At 41.3% G+C, this 20,384-nt stretch overlaps 1 protein-coding gene across 1 annotated transcript in view; it reads left to right on the top strand.

Moving 5' to 3' along the window:
* Positions 1 to 1,948: 1,948 nt before the first annotated feature.
* Positions 1,949 to 20,384, top strand: part of ALG6 (ALG6 alpha-1,3-glucosyltransferase) — a 67,718-nt gene continuing 49,282 nt past the window's right edge. The window contains exons 1-2 of the mRNA XM_046014091.1: positions 1,949 to 2,086; positions 6,270 to 6,539. Coding sequence (XP_045870047.1) covers positions 6,458 to 6,539 — 82 coding nt within the window. The 5' untranslated portion in view covers positions 1,949 to 2,086; positions 6,270 to 6,457. The remainder of the gene's footprint in view (positions 2,087 to 6,269; positions 6,540 to 20,384) is intronic.

Genomic DNA, 20,384 nt, shown 5'->3' with positions numbered 1-20,384 from the left:
TCCATTCTTCCTGTTGCATTGATTTCTTCTTTTCCAGTTCCACTATTACCATCTCAGTCCAGGCCTTTGTCTAATCATGCATGACTACTACAGTGGTTTCTACCTCTTCTTCTGATTCATCTTAACCACTATCACCACTTTAAATTTTCTCTAACACTGTGCGGTACACTGGAATCCCTGCTAAAAGCCATTTATTGGCTTCTTACTGATCATTGAATAAATTCCAAACACCACAACCACCACATTCAAGGTTCTCCACAATTATTCCTTTCCAGCTTCATTAGCCACCATCAGAACTGGAGGAAATGTTCTGTACTTTTCAGCTGCCACAACTTTGACTTGAACCATTTCCTTTGCCTGGAGTCCTACCCCCATATTCCAGGCTTTCCTTAAGAGGTCTGCTGACTGCTTCAGGGAAGGCATATCCTGATAGTTTTCTTTCTTTACTATTATTATTTTTAAGGATTTTATTTATTTATTTGACAGACAGATCACAGGTAGGCAGAGAGGCAGGCAGAAAGAGGAAGGGAAGCAGGCTCCCCGCTGAGCAGAGACCGATTGTGCGCTGGATCCCAGGACCCTGAGATCTCCACCTGAGCTGAAGGCAGAGGCTTTAACCCACTGAGCCACCCAGGCGCCACTCCTGATAGTTTTAATTTCTTCTCTGAATTCCTACAGTACTTAACGCATAATCCAATAACCTGACATTTAGCATGTGCTCCCTTCTATTGCTTTATATCCTTTTATGCATAAAAATGTCTTTCCAAAGAGAAATCTCTTGAGGGCAGGGACTTGGCCATATTTCTCCATATTTCTAGTACTGACAGTCTTATTTTTCTTTTCTTTTCTTTTTTTTTTTAAGGTTTTATTTATATATTTGACAGACAGAGATCACAATTAGGCAGAGAGGCAGGCAGAGAGACAGAGAAGGGGAAGCAGGCTCCCTGCTGAGCAGAGTACCCCATGTGGGGCTCAATCCCAGGACCCTGAGGTCATGACCTGAGCCAAAGGCAGAGGCTCCAACCCACTGAGCCACCCAGGCGCCCCTTATTTTTCTTTTCTAAAGATTTTATTTATTTGAGAGAGAGAGAGAGTGAAGAAAGAGCACGAGCAGAGTGGAGAGGGAGAATCAGGCTCCCCATTGACCAGGGAGCCTCGGTGGGGTTCCATCTCAGAACCCTGGGATCATGACCTGAGCCACCCAGGCGTCTTTTAAATATAAAGTTTAAGATGTGGAAATTTACATAGACTTATCACTCATTTCACAGATGAAGAAACGTAGATCCAGAGAGTTGTGCAGATCCACTTAGTATACAGCCATAGTCAAATATTTGCCCGTAATTACGGATTATAAATCAGAGGGGTTGGCGTATAGAGAATGGCAGGATTCAGCAGAGAGGAACGTTTGCCTTCTCTGAACAAAGGAGGCAAGGTAGTTGTTTTGGGGAAGTTTGGGAATAGGGGATCCAAGCTGCTTGATGGGAAAGGTGCAGTGGCTACTTGAGGGCAGGGCTGTTCTTTTGTATAACCCACAGGCTCTCAAAAATGGTTGGACGTTTGATGTTTCTTACATGAAGTGACTTACCAGCCTTAATATCATTCTTCTCCGTAGGCGTGTGGCTTGAAGACTGTGAAGCAGGTTGGCTTTCTGGCTCCTTGAGAGCACAGTCGCAGAGGAAGACCCACTGCCCGGTGGTGAGGATTAGCCAAGGGCTCTCCACTCTGCGAAGGGAGCCAGGACGCGCCCCTGACAGGAATCCGTGGACTAAGCAGCCGCTCAGGACTTGGCCATCATCCCGGGAAAGAAGAGCAAGGGGCTTTCCACCTGCCCCAAACCTAACCCGGGATGGGAGGCCTCTCGGGTTCCAGCCCCCGCTGCTACGCCTCTTAAGCTGGCCACCGCCTCTCCGCGCCTTTTCCCGGCCCCTCCCCTTACGTTCGACGGGCTCGCTCCCGCGTTCGGAGCGCGCGCACGCGGAGGCGGAAGGCGGAAGGCGGAAAGAAGCGCTTCGCCGCGGGGGCGAGCGCGCAGGCGCCTTCTTGGGATAGCTGCGGGAGCGAATCCCAATGTTCCGCGGGCGGTGGGGTAAGAGGCCGGGATCCTGGGGCGTCTGGGTCTTGGGGCTAGGGTGGGGATTGGGTGGGGAAGGGGGACTCGCGATGCGCAGCGATTCCGCGAGCAGGTAGCAGCCCGGCTCCAGGTCCCGCTCCTCTCAGAGGGGCGGTTGGCTAGGCCTCCCCAGGTCACCCTGCTGGCTTGCTTGGGGCCGTCGGGTGACAGGACGTACTGATGGTTGTGGACCCCTTGACTTGGCAGCGGGCTTGGCTCCCTTGAAGCTCTTGTTCCTGCGGTCTTGAGGGTCTGGCCCGCTGGAGAAAGGGAGGAGAAACGTTAGGATGGTCCCTTTTGCCAGATGTGCTCCTTGGGAATAGCCGCACTCCTTGGGTGTTGGGTCCACCCTGGGGGAAGGACCTTTCAGACTAAAAAACAAATTCAGCAGTGGAGGGGAACCAGTGAGGTTTTGTTTGTTTTGTTTTGTTTTTGATCGAAATGTACTAATCTTAGGGCACAGTAGGACCGGAAAACCTGTCTGCCACCTGCGTGAAGACTTCGTGTTGTGTGGATGGGTTAGAAAGTTACTGCACTTTGCTTTGCAGATGAAAAAAGTAATAAAGCACCTTTGTTACTGTTCCAGAAGAGACCCGTTAAGTCTCATAATACCTTTGGCCACAAAGGACTCAGTAAAATTAGGTACCTCCCCTCTTTGTACAGAGGAATCTCTATCCAAAAGATATTTTATGAGTACCTGCTTTCTGCAACTTTGTTCTAGGTGCAGGGAACAGAGCCAGGGCCTAAGACAGGAGGATCCTTGCTCGGACGGAACTTATATTGTAGTTGTTAAATAAATGTAATTTTCTTTTTAAAAAAATGTAATTTCCTCTTATGCTTTTTTATTAGAATATAACATGTACAAGAAAATACAGCAATCATAAGTTGTAACTTGCTAATTTATTGTAAACACATCTTTTTTTTAGAGCCTTTTTTAAAAAGATTTTATTTATTTATTTGACAGAGAGATCACAAGTAGGCAGAGAGGCAGGCAGAGTGAGAGGGGGGAAGCAGGCTCCCCGCTGAGCAGAGAGCCCTATGTGGGGCTTGATCCCAGGGTCCTGGGATCCCAGGACCCTGGGATCATGACCTGAGCTGAAGGCAGAGGCTTTAACCCACTGAGCCACCGAGGCGCCTCATGAAAACACATCTTTTAACCACCACTCAAATCAAGAAACAACATGTGGGGCACCCACATTGGGTAAGCGAGGGATTCTTGATCAGGTCATGATCTCAGGATCCTGAGTTCAAGCTTAGTGTGGGACTCATTTCTAGGCCTGGAGCCTGTTTAAGATTCTCACTCTCCCTCTTCCTCTGACCCTCCCACCCTCCATCCCTCTTTTAAAAACAACAGCAACAGGGGCACCTGGGTGGCTCAGTAGTTTAAGCCTCTGCCTTCTGCGCAGGTCACGATCCCAGGGTTCTGGAATCGAGTCCCGTATTGGGCTCTCTGCTTAGCGGGGAGCCTGCTTCCTCTCTCTCTCTGCCTGCCTCTCTGCCTACTTGTTATCTCTGTCAAATAAATAAATAAAAAATTTTAAAAATTTTTAAAAAAATGCTTAAAAACAACAGCAACAACAAAAACACAAAGTTCTCAGCTTCTTCTCAGAAGACCTCTCTGGAGACCTCTCTCAATCACCATCCTTTCTTTTCTCCCCAAAGGTAACTTTTTTATTGATGTCTAATCATAGATTAGTCTTGTCCATTTATGAACCTTTCATAAATGGAACCAAACAATATGTATTCTTTGGTTTCAAACCTTTTTTTTTTTTAAAGATTTTACTTATTTGTCTGAGAGAGATTGAGTGCACAGCACAGGGAGTTGCAGGCAGAAGGAGAAGCAGTCCCCCCGCCCCCCAGCAAGGAGCCTGAGGTAGGATTCAGTCCCAGGACACTGGGATCATGACCTAAGCCAAAGGCAGATGTTTAACCCACTGAGCCACTGAAGTTTTCCTGTTTTTATGTTTGTTTGTTTGTTTTAAGTTTTACTTTAAGTAATCTATATACCAAGCTTGGGGCTTGAACTCACGACCCTGAGATCAAGAGTCACAAACTCTGCCAGCTGAGTCAGCCAAAAGCACCTAGTGTATAGCTTTTTTTTTTTTTTTTTCTTCTTTTTTTTTGGTGGGGTGGGGAGAGAGCAGAGGGAGAGGAAAAAGCAGACTCCACACCCAGCAGGAAGCCTGTTGTGGGGTTTGATCCCAGGACCCCAAGGCAGAGGCCTAACCTGCTGAGCCACCCAGGTGTGCCACAGTGATTAAATTTTAATTTTTCCTCTTACCTTGCCTCTGTGATGAAAATTCTAGTGAATAGTAAGATGATCAAAAATGGATGTGGTATGAGGGAGGAAGTGGAATTTATACAATCTAAATGTGAATAATACATTTACGTAGACTTATTTACTACTTTGAGTCATACTACCTAATTGGGATGCTAGTCTTCATTAGTTCTAGAGTTGATTCTTGCTATATTTATTTGTTTTGTTTTTTAAAAATTTTATTCATTTATTCGTGAGAGACAGAGAGCGGCAGAGGGAGAGGGAGAAGCTCTCAGGGAGCCTGATGAGGGTCTAGATTCCAGGACCCCCGGACCATGGACCTAAGCTGAAGGCAGCCACTTAACGCCCTGAGCCACCCAGGCGCCCTGACCCTTGCTATATTTAAATAAGAAAATAATTTTTGTCACTATATTATATACCTGAAACTGGTATAACACCTTATGTTAACTGTACTGGAATTAAAAAACTTGGGGTGCCTGGGTGGCTCAGTCAGCTAAGCGCCTGCCTGCAACTCTGGTCATAATCCCAGGGTCCTGGGAATAGAGGCCCACATCAGGTTCCCTGCTCAGTGGGGAGCCTACTTCTTGTTCTCTCTCTGCCACTCCCACAGCTTGTGCCCTCTCATTCTCTCTCTGTTAAATAAATAAATAAAATCTTAAAAAAAATAAAAACCTTAATAAAAGATAAATACAATTAATATGTTTAATTACATTCTTAAAAATTTTTTTTTTGCCCAATAGGTGGAATGTGCCAATTTTCACCTAATTTTTTCAGTTGACTTACTGTATTTTTCTGATTACATTTAAAGCATAGCCTGTGAAATGGCCCATTATTTCCCAAAGCTTTTTTTTTTTTTTAAGATTTTATTTATTTATTTGTCAGAGAGAGCAAGCACAGGCAGAGGCAGACAGAGTGGCAGGCAGAGGCAGAGGGAGAAGCAGGCTCCCTGCCAAGCAAGGAGCCGGATGTGGGACTCTATCCCAGGATCCTGGGATCATGACCTGAGCCAAAAGCAGCCACTGAACCAACTTAGCCACCCAGGCGTCCCATTTCCCAAAGCTTTTTACTTTTAAACCATCCAACCCAAGGGAAAAACTGAAAGAAAAAAGAAACACGTAGATGGTTAATTACATCTTACTGCTTTCTCTCTTAAGAATTGGAGACATTGGGGCACCTGGGTGGTTCAGTTGGTTAAGCACCTGCTTTTGGCTCAGGTCATGATCCCAGGGTCCTGGGATTGAGTCCTGAGTGGGGCTCCCTGCTCAGTGGGGAACCTGCTTCTCCTTCTCTCTCTGCCTGCTGCTACCCTGTGTCAAATAAATAAATTCTTAAAAAAAAATTGGGGTTGTTTTTTGAGTCTAATAAAGGTTCATTCTCTAAGATGGAAAGATGGTGTGGTTAGTGAAAGTATATTTTGGAAGAAAAGAAGTAAACGTCAAACTACATAAATTACTCTAGTGGACTTTCTCAAACTAATAGAAAGGTAAAATTCCTCTTTCTCTCTGTACCAAAGATGAATTATCTCTTTGTTAACTTTTGTAGTTTTATTTTTACATGTAGGCAAACATGCTTTGGATGGCATTGACTCTTCTACAATCTATATTTATCTGTTCTTTTTCTTCAATCAGGACTGTTCCTTGTAAGAAAGACCCTTACCACATCTTAGATATATTGAGTCTCATTTAACAGGGAGAGCTACCTTTTGAGGTATATTTCCTAACTAGAGGTCTAATGAATAAAGAACTTAAAACTACCCACTTTTCCTCCTTGTCAACACACCTAATTCCCCATCTTCCTACTTGTTTTAGGGTTCATTGTTATATTGTGCTCAGCTAACTCTTGGTCTTTCTTTCTTTCTTTCTTTTTTTTTTTTCCCTCCAGGCTACTTCTTCACAGACCTAAAAGTCCGTATTTAACTGGAAGCGAAGCATCACTTAAAGTTCTCTCAAACTCCTAATCCCAAAGAATTGATAACATTCCTCCGATAAAGAGAAGAAGTGATTTACTACCTGTTAAAAGCATTCTGGCACTGGTCCTATTTTTTTCCTCCTTAGACTTGTAGAAATAATATGGAGAAATGGAACTTGATGGCAGTTGTGGTCCTACTAGGACTAACAGTACGGTGGACAGTTTCCCTTAATTCTTACTCAGGTAATTTACACATCTTTACTGTTTAGAAGATGGACAAATATTCCTTTGAATAGTTTCCTCCCTCTTCCCCTCCTTCTCCTCCTCCTTTTTTGTAATAGTTTATAGATACCTGCCTGGGACAGAGAAGAATTTGAGGCTTTTTTGGTATGGTCAAGAAAATACACTTAAACATTAAATTCTAGTAAAAATAACAGTGTAAGAGCTTAATAGAGGCATAGAATTTAGACATGAGAAAACAAAAATGTATTCTAATGGAGAAAATGACAAGTGGAGAAATGATTACGTTTTAGGCATCAAAGAAAAAACTGAGGTAGTACTTCAAGGTGGGAGTGGAATCAAAAGAGGCTTTTGTTTGTTTGTTTAGGGTAGAGAAACCATGTTCCTAGACTGAAGGGAAGAGACCAGTGGAGACTAAGACTGGGAAGATGTGAGAGAAAGGGAGGGAGAATTGATGGTATAGGTCCTAGATAGGGGATAGGATTAAATTTCACCCTGTGAGTATTTATTTAGCACTGCTCATGTCCCAGGCATTGTGCTAGGTGCTGAAATACATGAATATCCAGTACTGAAAGGGTCACATTTTAGTAGGTAAGTGGTCACAGGACAATGTGATTATTATGACTAGAAGTATTTGTTAAGTACAAAGGTAATACAGAGAAGTGAATAATGAGGTTGCAGTAGAGAAAACTTTTCAGAGAAGTTGATGTTTGAGTTCAGGGTTTGAAGGATGAGTTGGAATTTGCTAGGCAAATGAAATGGGGAACATGTACAAAAACATGGTAGAATGAGAACATGGTTTTAAGTAGTCAGTATTGGAGTTGCATAAAAAGAAGGAATAATAAGGATGGGGAGGGAGCAGCTCAAGATTTAGCTATACAGTTTGCTTGGCAAACAACTTGTGTTTTAGAAAAATAACTTTGATTGTAATGAAAGGATTGTAGGAACAGGTTATTGGTAAAGAGACAAATGACATAATCGTAATAATATAAGTATGAGCTGCTATTTTAAGTATTTGTCACATGCTAGACACTGAGCATTTTCTTTTACTTACCATGACTACTGAAGAAAGATACTGTCTATAATTTACAAATGGAAAACGAGACAACTAATAAATGACTCAAATTCAAATATAGTTGTATTTTATTCCAAAAGGAGTGCTTTTAGGACACTACTCTGTGGCTTCTGAGAGAGAAGTCAAACTAAGCCAGCTAAAAGATGGATAAATGAATTTGAGAATAGTGAGGAAGTAAAATCACTTGGATACAGCAGTGGACTTGGGTTCAAATTATAGTTTTTTTGCTTGTTAGCTGCCAGATCTTGGAGTAGTTACTTAATCTCCATGAACCTTTTACAAAGGTACCATCTCTACAAAGTGGGAATATTAATATGTATTTTAACAGGGTTGTGGGAATTACTGGAGATAATATGTATGAAACATACTTTTTTTTTTTTTATTAGATCACAAGTAGAGAGAGGCAGGCAGAGAGAAGGGGAAAGCAGGCTCCCCACTGAGTAGAGAGCCTGACATGGGGCTTGATCGCAGGACCCTGAGATCATAACCTTAGCTGAAGGCAGAGGCTTAATCCAGTGAGCCACCCAGATGCTCCTATTTTCTTTTTTTTTTTTTTAAGCATTTATTTTTAAAAAGATTTTATTTATCTGAGAGAAAGCAAAAGAGAGGGAGCACAAGCAGGGTTGGGGGGGCAGAGGGCATGGGGAGAGAGAGAAGCAGACTTCTGCTGAGCAGGGAGCCCAATGTGGGGCTCAATCCTGAGACCCCAGGACCATGACCTGAGCTGCTTAACCAACTGAGCCACCCAGGCACCCCAAGACTTTATTTATTTGGTAGAGAGAGGGTGAGACAGAAATAGGGAGAAAGCATAAGTCGGGAGGAGAGGGAGAAGAAGGCTCTCTGCGCCTGTACACTGTATCCCAGGACTCTTGAGATCAAGACCTGAGCTGAAGGCAGACAGTTAACTTACTGAGCCACCCAGGTACCCTATTTTTCGTTTTCTTTTTCTTTTGTTATTTTTTTAAGATTTTATTTATTTATTTGACAGAGATCACAAGTAGGCAGAGAGACAGGCAGAGAGAAAGAGGGGGAAGCAGGCTTCCTGCTGAGCAGAGAACCCGATGTGGGGCTTGATTCCAGGACCCTGGGATCATGACTACCTGAAGTGAAGGCAGAGACTTGAACCCAATGAGCCACCCAGGTGCCCCACCTATTTTTCTTTTTAAAGATTATATTCACTTATTTGAGAGGGATTGAGAGCGGAAAAAGAGAGAATGAGTGGGGTGGGGAACAACAGAAGGAGAGAGAGAAGCAGGCTCTCTACTGATCAGGGAGCCCCATTCAGGGCTGGATCCCAGGTCCTGGAATCATGACCTGATCCAAAGGCTTAACTGACTGAGCCAACCAGATGCCCAGTGTGTTTTCTTTTCTAGTAGTGTTAGAATATAATCAGCATAGTAATGGTTCACAACTATTTTCTTGTTTTATCCTTAAATCAGATCATTTAACCCCAGAATGTTTATTGATGTGTGCTGTTCAGCAAAAATATCTTACTGGTGATCAACTTTTTCAGACTGGCTTTCAGGGTGGCCAAAAATAATAATTCGTATCTTCCTGTGATATTGTGATTTATAAGAAATAATGTATTTGGTCTTTGTCCTCCTTCTGGCACAGAGCCTCTAAAAACCCTTGGGATTTTCTAAGCGAAAATGGTAAAGTTGTCTTTTGTTAAGGTAATGCTGGCTTTTGGACCCACCTAAGGATGGGGTCTGGTTGCCCAGAAAACCAGATTGCATCATTAGAGGGTTGGAACTTTCAGTCCTACCCTCTGATTTCCAGGGAGGGGAGAGAGGCCAGAGGTTGAATCAGTCAACAATGACTAATAATTTAATCAATCATGCTTTTTTAATAAAGCCTTCATAAAAACCCAAAAGTATGATCAGGTTGGTGAACACATGGAGATTCAGATGGATTAGAAGCTCAGCACCCTTTCCCCACATCTTTGTTTGCCCTATGCATCTCTTCCATCTGGCTGTTCTGAATTATAGCCTTTTTTAAAAATAAACTGGTAATCTAGTAAGTAAGTGTTTCTTCCAGTTCTGAGAGCTGCTCTGGCAAATTAATTGGACCAAGGAGGAGGTTGTGGGAACATCTAACCTATAGCCAGTCGGTCAGAAGTGCAGTTAACAATCTAGACTTGCTGTTGGCATTCAGAGTTGGAGGGGGTTGTTGGAACCTCCAACTGATCAGAATCTGGGCTTGTGACGTAGAGGGAGGGGGCAGTCTTGTAGTATTGCACCCATAACCTGTGGAATCTGATGGTATATCTGAGCAGATAGAGGCGGAATTGAGTTGAATTGTAGGATATGGAGTTGGTGTTAGAGAATTGCTTGTTGGATGTGAGGGAAATCTCCCATTCCACATTATAATTGGATTCCTGAATCACCCTTTTACTTCTCTAGAGATATTCAGAGTCAGGTGGGTAGGACAGACTTGTAAATATGTACTACATCAAAATATAGTGTGATATAAACCAAGTAGACTAGGGACACTAAAGACTTGTAATTCAGACAAGAAAGGCTTAGAGTATCACATTAACGATAACACATTTGTTTTGAAAGAAGTGCGGGGATGATTTACTAGGCAGATAGTGTTCCAGTGACAGGAAATAGCATGAACAAAGGCCAAGAGTTCTTTGTGGTATGTTGAGGATGTAAGTGTGACCGGAATACAGGGTGCATGGTTAAGATGGAGCAGTAGGCGGGTGATGTAGGAATAAACAGGGCCGGATTGTAAGCCAAAGAAACATGTGAGGGTTTTATCTATTGGGCAGTGGAGGTTTTTAAGTAGGGATTTACATGACCAGGTATGTTGCTTAAGAAGACAACTATGGAGGCAGCGTGGAGTTTCGAGTAGAACAAGGAGAGGCTGATGGTAGCAAGACCACACGGGCAGCATATATGTGCCATGGCCTTACTCCAATTTTTAACACTTACTTGAAGTGTTGCTGCATAAAGCTGGTTGCAGTGGTCTAGGCAAGGGATGATGAGGCTTGTCTAAGTGACTAAATTTGAGAGCCATTGAGTAAAAATCAACAAAATGTAATGACGAATTGTGGGGATAAATAAGAAGGGGAAAGAGTTTGACAGTCTGGTTTCTAGTTCAGAGATACTGAGACTTGAAAACGGAGCAGATTCAGTGGGGAAGGTAATGAATGAATTCCATTTTGAATCTGTTAAGGTTTGGGTGCATTTTAGTTATATAAAGAAGGGTAAATTTGGGGTGCCTGGGTAGCTCAGTGGATTAAGCCACTGCCTTCGGCTCAGGTCATGATCCCAGGGTCCTGGGATGGAGCCCCACATCGGGCTCTCTGCTCAGCAAGGAGCCTGCTTCCCCCCCGCCCCCCGCCGCCCTCCACCTGACTCTCTGCCTACTTGTGATCTCTCTGTCTGTCAAATAAATAAATAAAATCTTTAAAAAAAAAAAAAAAGGGTAAATTTGGAGACATGGAATTTGGCTGGGGGTGCAAGAATGCATAAATCCATCTTCAGTTGGTCACAGAGAACAACAGTTTAGGCCCTGGCTTCATACTTCAGTGCAGCTCTATGACGAACAAGGCTGGACCAACTGTAGGAATCCTTTTTTCTTGGCTAGAACCAAAGTAGGCAGGTCCTGTTTCACTCAGTTTCTCGTTAAGCTCACATTCAATCTGAGATCTTACAAAGAAAGTGCAAGAAATGAACCAGAAAGCATTAGTGCCAATTCCTAGAGTAAATTTTATCTCTGTCATCCATTCTAGCTTTTTTAGTATTGAAGCAGTTCCATACTTCTCAATGTTTGGTAGTGTTGAAACTTTTGCCACTCTGGAGTGTGTGAAATGATATCTTGTTGTGGTTTTAATTTGAATTTCCTTCATTACTAAAAGCTTAAGCATATTTGTATCTTTACTGGCTATTTATATTTCCCTTTCTAGGATATTTGCTCTGTCCTATATCAGTCCAAACACAGCTTTTGAGCACTACATGATACTGCCTTCACCAGAGCTGTAGTCTCAGAATCTCTTGACAGTCCACCACCTACTTATTTTTTTAACAGATTTAATGTCCTGAAACCAGGTCATCCCTATAATTTAAGCTATTTAAAAATAGAGAACTGTTAACCAATGGCTCTTTTAGCAGTGGCACGGCAGGGAGGGCAGGCAAGAGGGGGTTTATTTCTGTTTGATTTTTTTCTTTTATATTCTGTATTTTGGATTTTTTTCTCAAGTAGTCTATATTCTGGAAGCTAACCTTTGTACAATCATAAATATCTTCTCCCAGTTTATAGATTATGTTTTCACATCTTAAGGTGTCTTTTTTTTTTTTTAAGTTGTATGTATGTATGTATGTATGTATGTATATATGTAATCTCTGTACCCTATGTGGGGCTTGAACTTGAGACCCTGAGATGAAGAGTTGCATGCTTTGAGCTAGCCGGGAACCCCACATCAAAGCGTCTTGATGAATAGAATAAAATAGTGAGATTTATTAATCTTTATTAATGATTTGTGCTTTTTGTATCTTTAAGACATTCTTCCCTACTCCAAGTTACAAAGGTATTTTCCTAAGATTTTCTTCTAAAAGTTTTAAGATTTGTCTCTCCTCCTTAAGTCCTTCTTCTTCTTCTTTTTTTTTTTTAAGATATTTTATTTATTTGTCAGAGAGAGAGAGCACGCACAAGCAGGCAGAGTGGCAGGCAAAGGCAGAGAGAGAAGCAGGCTCCCTGCCGAGAAAGGATCCTGATGTGGGACTCTATCCCAGGACCCTGGGATCATGACATGAGCCAAAGGCAGCGGCTTAACCAACTGAGCCACCTAGGCATCCCACTCAAGTCCTTCTTAAAACTGAATTTTATATATAACATGAGATAGGAATTTATTTAAAATTTTTTTCACATAGGTAATCAGTTCTTTCAACCCATTTATCGAATAGTGTATTTTCCCCCACTAATGTGCATTATCAGTTCTGTCTCAGGTTTTCATATATGCATGGTTCTATTTCTGATTGTTCATTCTGATCACTTGGTCCACTACTGCTGTATCTTATTATAATTTTGTAATAAGGCTTAATATATTGTGAGGCACATTCTCCCACCTGATAATTTCTACTTCAGGAGTTAGCTGTTTTGGGCTTTGCTCATTCATATTACAGTAGGCAGAATTTCTAAAATGGCCCCCCAAAGATGTCCTGTCCTATCCCCAGGACTGTGAAAATGATAACTCACTCAAGAGTGATTGTTAGGTTCTGTGACACAGTTGACTTTAAAATAGGCAGATTGTGTTGGATTATCCAGGGTTGCTCAGTGCCCTTAAAAACAGAGAACTTTCTTTAGCTGGCAGCAGAAAGGGACTCCAGAGAGATTCAAAACATAAGGGCCTGAGATTGTTGCTGGTTTGACAGTTGGAAGGGCCATGTCTGGAGGAACGCAAGTGGCCTCTGGCTGCAGATGGAGAGTAGCCCCCAGCTGACTGTCAGTAGCAGCAAAGCTTTGGTTTGTGCCAGTCACCTGAACGAGCTTGGAAGTAGATTCCTTCCCTGGGCCTCCAGATGAGAGTTCAGATTGGTTATTTTGGCCTTGTGAGACCCTGAGCAAAGATTCAAGTTAAACCCATTCAGACTTTTGACCTACAGAATTGTGAGATGTTTTAAGCTGCTAAATTTGTAATAATTGTTATGTAACAATAGAAAGCTAATATATACATATATGACTTTAATTAATTTATTTATTTATTAAAAGATTTTTGTTTATTACAGACAGAGCGCACATTCGAGAGGGCATGAGTGGGGTGGGGAGGGAGAAGCAGACTCCCTGCTGAGCAGGAGTCTGATCTGGGGCTTGATCCCAGGACCGTGGAATCATGACCTGAACTGAAGGCAGATGCTTAATTTATTGTGCCTTTAATAAAAATCAGGTTGTCAAAGTCCAGTGAAAAACCCTATTGGCATTTTGAGTGGAATTACATTGGGGGGAATTGGCAATCATTATTACACTGGGACTTCTTTTTTTTTCTTTTAAGATTTTTTTATTTGAGAGAGAGAGTTGAGAGAGAGAGAGGAGAAACCAAGTGAGACCATGAGCAGGGGGGAGGGGCAGAGGGAGAGGGAGAAGCAAACTCCCTGCTGAGCAAGGTGCCTGATTTGAGCCTCCAGGATCATGACCTGATCTGAAGGCAGATGCTTAACCAACTGAACCACCCAGGTGCCCCTACACTAGGACTTTTAATCCACTAAGATCGTAGGGTTTTTTCCTCCCTTTATTTAAGTCTTCTTCTTCTTCTTCTTCTTTTTTTTTTTTTTTCAATTATTTGAGAGAGAGTGTGAGAGTGAGCACAGGTAGGGGGGCATGAGGAGAGGCAGAGTAGGAGAGTGAGAGGGAAACTCGAGCAGACTCTGTGCTGATCAAGGAGCCCCGTGCAAGGCTCAATCTCATGACCCTGAGATCATGACCTGAGCCTAAATGATGAGTTGGTTGCTTAACTGACTGTGCCACTCAGGGGCCCCTGTTCAAGTCTTCTTTTCTACACGAAAGTCTTACATATCCTTTATTAGGTGTATTCCTAGCTGTCTTACATATTTTTCCCTTTTTCCCTCATTGTTATAGATAGTATCTTAAAAAATTGTTTTTCTTTCTTTCTTTCTTTCTTTTTTTTTTTAAAGATTTATTTCTTTTAGAGTGATGGTGTGGGGGGGGGGGGTGGGAGGGGCAGAGAGAGAGGAAGAGAAAGAATCTCAAGCAGATTCCCAACTGAGTGTAGAGCCTGATGCAGGGTTCAGTCTCATGACCCTGATCCAAAATCAGTAATCAGATGCTCAACTTACTGAGCTATCCAGGTGCCCCTAAAAAATTATTTTTCTAAGTGCTTGTTGCTGAGGGACATCTGGCTGGCTCAGTGGGGGTAGCATGTGATTCTTGGAGTAGTGAGTTCCAGTCCCATGTTGGCTGTAGATTACTTAAAAAAAAAAAAAATGCATGTTCCTAAGGTATGAAAATGAAGTTGACTTTTTATATTTGGTAACCTTTCTAAACCCTTATAATTCTAAGAATCTGAAGGATCTTGTGGATTTTCTTCATTTAAAAAAAAGATCCATGAATAATGAATAACAGTTTTATTTCTTCCTATCACTATCCTCGTCTTTTTGTTGCTAAGACCTTATTACAGTGTTGGATAGTGATTTGAAGTAGTGGTTTGGGCATCTTTGTATTGTTCCTAATTTTAACTATGTTTTTAATTCACTAGTGAAGTGGTTTTTTTGTTTGTTTGTTTGTTTGTTTGTTTGAGTAGGCTCTGTGCCCAGGGTGGAGACCATCGTGGGGCTTGAACTCACGACCCTGAGATGAAGATCTGAGCTGAAATCAAGAGTCAGTCGCTTAACCCATTAAGCTGCCCAGGCACCTCTTGAGTTTGTTTTTATTTTTTATAGCATTGAACCAACCTTGCATGCCAGGAACAACCCTATTTGTGCTATCTTTTTTTCTTTAAGTATATTGCTAGGTTTGGCATGTTAATATTTTACTTGCAATTTTAGCATCCATGCTCACAAATGAGATTGGCGTATAATTTTACTTCCTTAAAATGCCTTTTGTTATCAAGGTTATGCTAGCCTCAAAGTGAATTAAGGAGTATACCCCTCTTTTCTGAATGGAATAGTGTGTAAGATTGGAATTGTGTGTTCTTTTAAAGCTTTAAGGAACTTGGTAGGAAAGCTATTTGGGCCTTGGTAGGAAAGCTATTTGAGCCTAGAATTCTCTTTGTGGAAAAATAATTAATGATTATTTTCTTTAAAGGCTATAGGATCATTTGAGCTTTCTCTTTCTTCTTGAACTATTTTATAGTTTATGTTGTTTTAGGAATTTGTCCATTTCACCTGAGTGGTATAATAAATTGTCTTAAAACTATTCATAATGTTTTCTCACCTTTTACATCTGTTGTATTTCTGGTTATGGTTTTTTTCTCATTTTTTATATAGCTTATGTTTCATTACTTAAAATCAGTATTAAAAGTTTAAAATTTTGTTAGTATTTTCATATATTTAATTTGAGCTTTGCTGATACTCAATATTATGTTTGGGTGTGCTCTTGTGTTAGCTGCTAAGTCAGATGCTTTAGCTCATGAAGTTTCAGTCTCTCTTCTTTTCAAATACAAGCATTTAAATTATAAAATCCCTTTCAAGTGGCACCTTAAAAATAATATTTTTTTAAAGATTTTATTTGAGAGAGAGACAACGCAACTGAGAGCACAAAGGGAGTGTGGGGGGTTAGCAGAGGGAAAGGGAGAAGCAGGCAACCTTCTGAGCAGGGAGCCCAACTTGGTGCTCTATCCCAAGACCCTGAGATCACAACCTAAGCTGAAGGCAGGTGGTTAACTGACTGAGTCACCCAGGTGCCCCACAAGTAATATTTTCTATGTTTTGTTTTTTTTTTTAAGATTTTATTTTATTTCTTTTAAAGATTTTATTCATGAGAGAGAGGCAGATCACAAGCAGGGGGAGACAGATCACACGCAGGGCTGAATCCTAGGACCCTGGGATCATGACCTGAGGTGAAGGCAGATGCATAACCAACTGAGCCACCCGGGCATCCCTCTGTGTTCTTTTGTGATTATTCTTTGATTTGTGAATTATTTAGAAGCATATTTAAAATTTTTCAATTTAGGCTTAAATTTTTTTTTTTTTTATATTTTAAAAACTACATTGTAGAAAGAAAATCTTACGGGACTCCTGGGTGGCTCAGTGGGTTAAACCCTCTGCCTTTGGCTCTGGTCATGATCCCAGGGTCCCTGGATCAAGCCCTGCTTCAGGCTCTCTGCTCGGCAGGGAGCCTGTCTCCCTGCCTCTCTCTGCCTGCCTCTCTGCCTCCTTGTGATCTCTGTCTGTCAAATAAGTAAATAAAATCTTTAAAAAAAATAAAAGAAAGAGAATCTTACTCTCTGGTACGTATTCTTTTTTTTTTTTTTAAAGGCTATTTATTTGACAGAGAGATCACAAGTAGGCAGAGGCAGGGAGAGAGAGGGGAGGAAGCAGGCAGAGAGCCTGATATGCAGGGCTTGATCCCAGGACCCTGAGATCATGACCTGAGCTGAAGGCAGAGACTTAACCCACTTAGCCACCCAGGCACACTTCTGGTACATATTCTTTGAAATGTATTGAGACTTGACGTACTATGTGATCAGTTTTGTGAATGTTCTGTGTGTGCTTGAAAAATAAATGTTCTCCAGTTTAATATTCTGCATGTATCCATTAACTCCATATTATTATTTTGAGGTTAATTTTTTTTAATATTTTATTTATTTATTTGACAGAGAGAGAGGTTACAAGTAGGCAGAGAGGCAGGCAGAGAGAGAGGGAGAAACAGGCTCCCCACTGAGCAGAGAGCCCGATGCGGAGCTCTATCCCAGGACCCTGAGATCATGACCTGAGCTGAAGGCAGAGGCTTAAACCACTGAGCCACCCAGGTGCCCCGAGGTTAATTTTTAATATCCTTACTGATTTTTGCTCAGTTAAACTACCAGTTGAGAGAACTACAATTTCTCTTGTGGTTTTGTCAATTTTTGTTTGTATATTTTGTATCTATATTATTAGGTGATGTAGAATTTTTTTCCTTGGGACTTGAATTTCATGACATTACTGTTGTGTCCCTGTTTATTTACAGTAATGCTATTATCTTAAAGTCCATTTCCTCTGAAATTAATAAACTTCACCAGTTTTCTTTAGGTTAATTTTTGCTTAATATATCTTTTTCTATCCTTTTACTCTTTATCTTTCAATCCCTGTGACTTGGACTTGACTAACCAGTTCCCCACCCTAATTCCACTTTCTCCTGATGGTTTTTATTTTTATTTATTTATTTATTAAAGATTTTATTTATTTATTTGACAGACAGAGATCACAAGTAGGCAGAGAGGCAGGCAGAGAAAGAAGAAGGGAAGCAGGCTCCCTGCTGAGCAGAGAGCCTGATATGGGGCTAGATCCCAGGACTCTGGGATCGTGACCCCAGCGGAAGGCAGAGGCTTTAACCCACTGAGCCACCCAGGAGCCCCTCTCCTGATGGTTTTTTAAAAGTTATGCTTTATGTTATTCTTTCAGAGTGTGGTGTGGAGGTTTTCATATACCTATTTAACTTAACAAAGTCTAAAATTAATATTTATATTTTCTTTCTGAACAATGCAGAGGCCATGAAATGCTTAAACTCTAGTTAAAATTTCACCTCTGCTATTAAAATGTTATTATTGCCTAAGGTTTTAGACATTAATAACTGTTTTATAAAATTAGTATTTACTTAGGTTTACCCTCATGTTTATCATTTTCTGTGCTTAACCTTCCTTTTTACATATTGCATCTTCTTTTGAGATAATTATTTTTCTTCCTGAAGTACATTTTTGGGAGTTTTTTTTTCATTTATTTGTTTTTGTTTTTTAATTAGATTATTTTTAAAATTTAAATTCAGCTTTTTTTCCCCCCGTTTTTTGGTGGGAGGGGTAATCTTTTTTTTTTTTTAAGATTTATTTATTTGAGATAGAATGAGAGTGAGAGAAAGAGCACGGGCGTGGGGAGGAGCAGGCAGAGGGAGAAGCAGACTCCCTGCCGGGCACGGAGCCCAATGTGGGGCTCGATCCCCATGACCTGAGCCGAAGGCAACAGCTAAACGGACTGAGCCACCCAGGCATCCCTAATTTGTTGTTTTGTTTTTTTTTTTAAAGATTTTATTTATTTATTTGACAGACGGAGATCACAAGTAGGCAGAGAGGCAAGCAGAGAGAGAGAGAGAGAGAGGAGGAAACAGGCTCCCTTCCGAGCAGAGAGCCCAATGTGGGACTCGATCCCAGGACCCTGAGATCACGACCCGAGCCAAAGGCAGAGGCTTAATCCACTCAGCCACCCAGGTGCCCCCCTAATTTGTTTTTTTAACTGGCCATTGAATTTTTACAATTTTAGTTATTGTATTTTTTTATTTCCTAAACTTCTATTTGTTTCCTTTCAAATCATCTTCATTTCTGATTTGTCTCTTATTCCTTCAACATATTCTCAGTGTCGTCTTTTATATCTTTAAACATATTAGCCATACTTATTTTATATTCTCTTTCAGAAAATACTAATACCTGCAGTTTGATTTCCTGGTTTGTTGGTTCTACAGACTCTAGCTCATGGTATTTTGTTTCAGGGTTTAGTGATTTTTTTTTTTAAATGGCGAGCTCAAGTTACTTGGAACTCTTATCTGTGAGAAATTTTGTGAGTAAACCAAGTTTACTGTGTATTTCTCCACAGAGGATTTAGGTTGTCTCTTGCTGGGCACTTTGGGCACTATTAAAAGTCCAACTAAATGTTCATCTTAGGGTTTCTTTGGCTGTAATTCTTGGTGTGAATTCAGGCCCCATACTGGGTGAATGCAGGATAGCGTTAGGAATTTTCAGGAGACTTTTCTTTTTTTCCTGTACTACCAGGAGCCAAGGCAGAGATAAATATTGTCTTCACCATTTCCCCAAAGGCGTTGTTACTTTGTATCTTAGTAAATGGTTCTCCAACACTGAAGTTTTTATAAGTTCAAGTTCTAGGCTATACCTCTTTAGTCATTGTATAGAACTTCCACAGCCAGGCCATAGGCCACAAAAAGTCATTGGGTAAACTCAGGACAAATGCTTATTTGTCTGGATCTTAAATTTCTTTTGTTGTTTTTGGCTCCTGAGGAATTCTCTTGTTTTGATGCTAATTCAGCCACTACCCCTCCCCCACCCCCCACCCATTGGAGGTGTTTTTCCGGCCTTTTAAGTCTTCCCTGTTGCTGGAAACAGGCCTCATCTATTTTTTTAAAAGCTCCACAGGTTACTCTGATCTTTATAAAATGGTGATACAGGTAATGGTTAAAGCCACAGTTTTGGGGGCATTTATACTGCAAGAAGAAAGCAGATTGAACCACTGATCACTTTACAGAGAAGGGAAATGATTAAAGGAGGCTCAGAAGAAACCATGAGGAGGGAGGATTAGAGCCAGGAAATTAGAGAAATTTAAGAAATAAGGACTGGCCTATAGTGCACGTTCTAGACTGTTAAGTAGGGTGAAAATTAAGAATAGACAAAAGATTTCTAAGGAGGCCATTGTGAGCCTTTTAATTATCAGACTGTAATGAATCGAGGACTAAATGGGTAATTCCCGTTTAGAGGAATTAAGAGAGCATAGCAACTCTTAGAAGTTTGTGAATTGAAGGAAAGAGTTAGTTTGGTAACAGGAATGGGGTAAGGAGGTCAAGAAGAAAAGGCCTGTTAAAAGTTAACTTTTAGGGGCGCCTGGGTGGCTCAGTGGATTTAACCTCTCCCTTCGGGTCAGGTCATGATCCCAGGGTTCTGGGGTCTAGCCCCACATCAGGCTCCCTGCTTGGCAGGGAGTCTGCTGCTCCCTCTCTCTCAGCCCCTTTCCCCCTACTTGTGCTCTCTCTCTCTCTCAAATAAATAAATATATTTTTTAAAAAGTTAACTTTTAACTGGGTGGCTCAGTCAGGTAAGTGTCTGCTTTTGACTCATGTCATGATCCTAGGGTGCTGGACTCGAGCCCCATATCGGGCTCCCCGTTCAGTAGGGAACCTGCTTCTCTCTGCCTGCTGCTCTGTCTACTTGTGCTCTCTTTCTCTGTCGAATAAATAAAATGTTAAAAAAAAAAATTAAAATATGTAATTTATGTTACCTTTGCTTTCAGCCTATAACTGGTCTATTGAAGGGTTCTCTCCTTTTCTTCCTTCAGCACTATTTTATTCCTGATCATTATGTTCTTACAATTTTCCTTTAGTTCTAATTTTCACAGATATAG

This window comes from Meles meles, chromosome 1, assembly GCF_922984935.1.
Source record: "Meles meles chromosome 1, mMelMel3.1 paternal haplotype, whole genome shotgun sequence".
NCBI lineage: Eukaryota > Metazoa > Chordata > Mammalia > Carnivora > Mustelidae > Meles > Meles meles.
The sequence above is the reverse complement of the archived record's forward strand: the minus strand, read 5'-3'. Positions and strand labels throughout refer to the sequence as shown.